Source organism: Phalaenopsis equestris, unplaced genomic scaffold (genome assembly GCF_001263595.1).
Source record: "Phalaenopsis equestris unplaced genomic scaffold, ASM126359v1 Scaffold203406, whole genome shotgun sequence".
Taxonomy (NCBI): Eukaryota; Viridiplantae; Streptophyta; class Magnoliopsida; order Asparagales; family Orchidaceae; genus Phalaenopsis; species Phalaenopsis equestris.
Window position 1 is genome coordinate 1 of NW_018223035.1, and position 6,687 is coordinate 6,687.

At 31.9% G+C, this 6,687-nt stretch overlaps 1 protein-coding gene across 1 annotated transcript in view; it reads left to right on the forward strand.

The window, feature by feature from the left end:
• Positions 1 to 2,337: 2,337 nt before the first annotated feature.
• LOC110036179 (protein ANTHESIS POMOTING FACTOR 1-like) overlaps positions 2,338 to 6,687 on the forward strand; it is a gene marked incomplete at its 5' end in the record, with an annotated part of 18,622 nt that continues 14,272 nt past the window's right edge. The window contains 8 exons of the mRNA XM_020740567.1: positions 2,338 to 2,438; positions 3,095 to 3,204; positions 3,374 to 3,440; positions 3,541 to 3,640; positions 4,271 to 4,387; positions 4,460 to 4,597; positions 5,009 to 5,090; positions 6,259 to 6,308. Coding sequence (XP_020596226.1) covers positions 2,338 to 2,438; positions 3,095 to 3,204; positions 3,374 to 3,440; positions 3,541 to 3,640; positions 4,271 to 4,387; positions 4,460 to 4,597; positions 5,009 to 5,090; positions 6,259 to 6,308 — 765 coding nt within the window. The remainder of the gene's footprint in view (positions 2,439 to 3,094; positions 3,205 to 3,373; positions 3,441 to 3,540; positions 3,641 to 4,270; positions 4,388 to 4,459; positions 4,598 to 5,008; positions 5,091 to 6,258; positions 6,309 to 6,687) is intronic.

Genomic DNA, 6,687 nt, shown 5'->3' on the forward strand with positions numbered 1-6,687 from the left:
TTCATTTTTATCTGAGTGTGTGTTGAATTCTCGTGAAATGCTAAGGCGATAATCCATTACTCTACCGCCACGAATTTTCTAGCACGCATCAACTTTCCTGCATATATTAATAGGGCATCCACAATACTTAGGATTGCTCTAGATAACTGCATTCATATTTGCATATCCTTAGGATGAGTCTCTGTACTTTTCCAACCTGACTAACCCAGCATACCTTCATATAGGTGGTTGTCTAGTGCGCCTATAGTGTTAGAATGCTTCCCGACCCAGACGGGGTATAAGTCATTTTGTTTGGAGCGTTTCCAGCTTTGTAGCCGAACCTCCACTTTCTCTTTCTTTCCTGAGGCATCTTCGTCATTTCGGCAGGTATAAGTCTCATCTCTTGGAGCTCCAGCTTGTAGACGTAGGATAGAGTTTCCTTTCTTTGACCTTAGGGTTACCGAGGTTCCCGTGGATGATGCAATTCACAGATTGCTGACTGGGAATTTCAGGACGTGTTGGGTCGACTACCTTCACGACCAGGTAGACTTAGGATCTTAGTAGCTGTGTATGGCGGGTCTGTGGTGCCCCGACCCAGTTATCTCTACCTTTTAGGATCACTCTACCTTCCTTTTTATTGAGCCACTTTGAGCCATATCGCTCCTTGACTTCGTTGATATCAACTTTACGACCCGATGTAGATGAGCTGCCACCCATTTGTGATACGATGATTTTTCCCCTGCTCTTTGGCCCGGACGTGCTTTGACGTGCTGGGATATCCCCGTCAAGATGATTTAGGTTATTCCGTAGGTCCTGTGTGCCGATGAGCCGCTACCCATTCGGGATGTGAGAGACTCACTCTCTATTTGACGGCTTAGCGTGAGCTTTGAAGCATCGAGATTGTTCCCACACGGAATAACCTTCTTTTGATTGCCTATACCCCAAGTCAATAATAATATGAAGCGAAACTCCTTTTATTGAGAGTATTCTTGGGTATCCCCAAAGATGTAATTCACCAGTAGGAACACGTTCTTCTGAGAGTGCTCTTGACCTCAGAACAGGTACATACCTGACTCTCTGGTTATGGATAATCTACGTAGATACTTCTTTCGTGGATATTAGTTTAAAGTGCCTCCGCCCGATCTTGTTTGAGCAGACATTCTTAACCTATCCTTGCGAAGTTTATCGCACATAGACTCTCCACGTTTTACTTTTTCTCTTGTTTGTCATTTTGTCGTATGTCTCTTTTTATTCGGTTCCTCTCTTCTTTGAATCATTTATATGATTCGGGAGGGAGATTTATTCGAATGGGGGAAGTATACGATAATCGACAAGCTGACGATTCATTTTAAAATAAAGAAGAGAAAATGAATGGAAACATTAATATTAGCAAATGCTTCGTTATACATTTCTCTAATAATTTCAGGATACCTTTAACACACTAATTTTCTTAGCTTGCACCAACTTAATTATTTTGATAGCCAATCATATGTTTTCTTATGATCACTTGAAATTGCATGATGTTTTTTCTTTGCTTGTTTAAAATCAATCCTTTTTTTTTTTTTTGACATTTATGTAGTTTTTTTAATTCTTTGTTTCATAATTCTCTTGCAACTTCATTGCATGGCATAGCTTTAATTCCTTTATGACCACAACAATCATAAACATTTTTATTTATCCATCTCCTTTCTTCTTAAATACCTGAAATGATGCTTCTCAAGACATTTTCCATCCTTTTTGTTGTTGAAACCCCATTGAAAATAATTGTATATCAAACTAGTACAAGATAACCCATAGCTCTCTAAATTTTAATAGTATTATAAAGACCTAAAATCTTACCTTTATGCTTATTTAGACTTAATTTTATTCATTTTTTTTATCAATTCGTAATGTATTTTATTACATGTTCATCATGCTTTTGCAGAATGTTTTTATTCTTGCAATTTTCATCTAGTTCCTTCAAAAATGACGTTTTCATCTTTCCTTACTAATATCAACTTCAACTGAAACACTGCTGCCTTATTTCTAATTCATCTAATTCTAAAAAAACTTATATATCTCTTTTCTCTGGCGTCCTTTTATAATTCTCATTTTTCTCTTCCTTGTTATCCAGCCTATTATATAAATAAGTTTTTTGGTTTGTTACTATTCTCTTTGCAATATTTAAGCTTTTAAATAATTTTTGTATTTCTCAGTAATAAATACCTTTTACCACTTCTTAGAAAGTATATTTTTTTTCATAATATTCTTCTCATTCTGCCCTAAAGCTACATTTAAACCATAATTCCTACCTGCTTTTTTATCTCCGTATCTTCTTGAAGCTTCTAACTTTATCTTTCCTGAAAATCTATTTTTCAGGGAGGGAGTATTTCTTCTCTTGATTTTCATCGTACAGACGATCTACTTGTCACTGCTAGTGAAGATGATTCAGTACGCCTCTACAGTATTGTAGATGCCATGTAAGCATAGTGTGAATTTTGATTCTATTTTGTTTGTAATAAAGTTTCTGTCCAAATATTTTTGTAACATTATGTAAAATCTCTTTATCGACATGAAAGCTCCATCGCAACTTTTTATTTAATAAGATTTAAAGGGCTGGAATGTATGAAAGATTCTGATATTTCATAAGATTTCAGCACTTAAATTAATGCAATAAATGCTATAGTTTTATCAAACACAATCATCTAAATTATAAAAAATTATGCCATTAGCTTTGCAAAATATATGCAACCTGCTTCACTCTGCTTTGAGATAATTTTTCTCTTCTTTTTTTTGGCTTTCTCTGAAACTCCGTGCTAAAGTAAATTTGTTTTCTTAAATTGTTTCTTTTCTCTGCCACATAACTCCACTAGGAAAACATGTTTCCACATTTTTTACATCCTCTCTTTGATATGTAATTTGAGATGAAGTAAAACCCATTTATAAAGTTTTTGGCTTTTGTATGGCAACGGTTGCACTTGATGCCGAGTTAAGTTAACCTTCCCAGTTTATCAAAGAAATAAGCTTTTTATGGCGTTTATAATTTATAACCCGGATAGGCCTATATTGGAATATTGTGATTTGATTGTTTCTTTTTCTTTCATCCCAAATAGTGAGAGAATAAATTTATTTGCAGATTGTTGAAGACAATGTATCATAAGAAACATGGCGCGGACAGTATCTGTTTCACACATCATCCAAGTTCCATTTTATGTTCATCAAGATACAATTTGGAGTCTACAAATGGTTAATTTCTTTACCGTTTATGTTTTTTAACCTTTCAACATAATTTAATTATAGTGCTTATATTTATTATCCGAATCATTTAAGTACCTTTCTTAGTTAGTGGGTTAGTGGGTGATTATTTATCATCAGAATCATTGCTATAGCTTAGTGTGCGATTATTTATTATCAGAATCATTGAGGTACCTTTCTATGTATGACAATCGATGCCTGCGTTACTTCAAGGGGCATAAAAAAAGGTGTTTAATCTTCACTATTTGGAAAAAGTTGTTTGAAATTGTAATTTTAAACTCTTTCTGTATCTACCTAACTTCTTTTTTTTTTGCATGTTGATTGTAGAGTTGTCTCCCTTTGCATGTCTCCTATCAATGATAGTTTTATGTCAGGTTCTCTTGACCACAGTGTTAGAATCTGGGACCTTCGGGTGAATGCTTGTCAGGTTAGAGTTCCTTGATGTTCTGTTTTTGTAGTAGAACAGTAGTCTCTTTTATTAAGTACTATTAAGTTCGACAGAAATTAATGGCCTATTTGACATTACTTTTGTTTCCTGTTTTTATTTCTATTTTTCTTTTGTTTTTAAATACATGTTTGGTTGGTATAATTTTAATGTCTTTATTTTTTATTTTTTAAAACAAATTAACTTATTTTAAAAACACTCAAAATACTTAAAAGATATGCTGAACGCATTTACAAATAATTTCATCAATTAAAAATGTTTTAATCTATATCAAAATATAAACAAAATACAATAAAAATAAAAATAAAAGATGAATAAAAAAATGATACCAAATGTTTGTTTGTGTTTTGATTTAAATTAAAACTTGTTTGATCGAGCTAATTGTTGTTAAAAACTCCCAAGACATCTTTTAGGTGTTTGTGAATGTTTTTAAAAAGTTAATTAGTTTTTTAATACAAAAAATAAGTGTATATAAAAATTATACCAGACAAATATCTTTTAAAAAATAAAAGAAAAAGAAAAAAAAAACAAAAACAAGAAATAAATTGATGCCTAATGGGCCCTACGTTTATTTTAGCTGATTTTATTCACAAGTACTTTTTTTGTCTACAGGGAATATTGCGGTTGCGTGGTAGGCCGACTGTTGCATATGATCAACAGGGCCTTGTTTTTGCCGTATCAATGGAAGGCGGCGCTATTAAGTTGTTTGATTCACGATCTTACGACAAGGTTTACTCTTTGTTAATGAAACCATAAGGGTTTTTCCATTTACTTGTAATAATTTCTTATTTTACCTGTCAGGGTCCCTTCGACACTTTTCTAGTGGGTGGAGACACAGCTGAAGTCTGTGATATCAAATTTAGTAATGATGGGAAGTCTATGCTTTTAACAACAACAAGCAACAATGTCTATGTTCTGGATGCTTACTGCGGGGATAAGGTTTGTTTTTCTATATTAATGGCTTGGAATCATTATTCCTGGTGGTACAATTTTAATATCTATTAGGGGCCATTTGGGATCATTTTTATTTATTATTATTATTATTTTATTTTTTTTATTTATTTTTTTATTTGAAATAAAATATGTTTTGCTTTTGATTAAAGTATGACTGTTTTTAAAAATACTCAAAACAACTAAAAATTATTTTGAGTGTTTTCGAAATCACATTTATTTATTTTTAGAAATAAAAAATAAAAACATGTAAAAGCACACTTAATAAATTTTTTTTAAAACAAAAGGAAAAGCAAAAATAAGAACAAAAATAAAAAACAAACTTGATCTCAAACAAGGCCATAGGATCTTGGCTCATTCTCTGGCTATTAAACTGATCTTGTTTCTCATCATGCTTAGCGGTGTGGATTCAGTTTAGAGCCATCTTCTAACATAACAACTGAATCTTCTTTCACTCCAGATGGAAAATATGTTATTTCAGGTATATCTTTCTTCTTAAATATTTTTATGAACAGTTTGCATTTCTACCATGTATGTGGACATGCAAACTCTTGTCTCTCAAACTTTATGAATTACTTTTATTTTTTATACTCTTTTGTTTTTTGTGCGTTATTCTCCTTTATTCCTATAGATTCTAGTCAAATTTTCTTTTGCATTTCTTGTTTCCCAGTTTCCGAATGCTATACTTTTAGCTGTGTATTCCAGATTCTCTTGCTTATGCAAAAGTAGATATTATTTTAGGCGATGTGATTTACTTGTGAAGTTTGAAAATTGCTTTATGCGGAAAATTAAGATTTATCATTCTGAGCCAAACAGATAACTGTTTCCGTTGATGTGTTATTTAAGAAGTAATCATGACATAGCACAAGCAAGGTCCTTGAACAGATAAGCTATGTACCTGATTTCTTTACTAGTTATCTTGAGATTTAATTTTATGTATTTTTATTACCTTCTTAGTTTGATTTCCATTTCGGCTGCATCTTCCACATGAATTTTAATAGATTCTATTAAAGTGTCATAATCACGTGTTCATGTAGTTATTTTCTTCTCCCTCTATGTTTATGCGTTCCATAGTTTATGTTAAGAGGAAAACATATATTTTTTTTTCCTTTCAGAAATGATCTAAAATATTCACTTCTGCAAGCTTGTAAGGGGAAGAACGTTTATATAGCTGCTTTGTGGATTAGTGCTGGTATATGAATATTAAAATCTATCATGTAGATTTTGAAATAGCAAGTTTATGTTTCTAGTCTATTTATGGATATTCGTCATCGTTCAAGGGTTAAATTAAAAATGAAAGATTTACATGCATACTGCTCAATTCTTATGTATTTACATATCTAATTCCTAAAGTTAAATTTTACATAAACGCCACCTTACCTGTATATGAAAAGGTGTATTTTACTTTTTAAAAGTTAAAATAGTAGTTTGTTTGATGTGATATGAAATAATTGAGTGGTGTAAATGTAAAAAGTAAACTTTTAGATATTTGATATGTAAATACATAAGAAATGAGTGGTATGTATGTACATGCCCCATTAAAAATTTGGATGGAGTTGTGTTTGCCTTTCCGTCTTGTTCACCTATATTTTCTTTTTGCTGCGGCTGTTTCATGGGTTAATGACTGCTTTTGAAACTGCAACTTACAGGATCTGGAGATGGAACCTTACATGCTTGGAATGTAAACATGAGAAATGAGGTTAATCACAACATACTATATTGTCTTTTAATTAAATTTTTTTGCTAACTTGGTGCTTGTGCTGTCTGATAACCCTTGTCCTTATTTATTATTGTTTTGTTTAATTTTTCGCCAATTTTAAATCATCTCATTTTGCCATGCATCAAAGTTGTGTCTTTAAATATTTACATACATAACACTCAAATATTTAATATCACATAAAGAATGACACATTTACCACCTTTTAAAAGTGATATATACCTATTCATGCATAGGTTTAAAGCATCAAAGTGCTATGTATGTAAATATGAAAGTTTAGGTGTGACATATATAAATACATAAAAATTATGTGCTAGATATGTAAATTTACCTACACCACACACACACACACAGGTATATA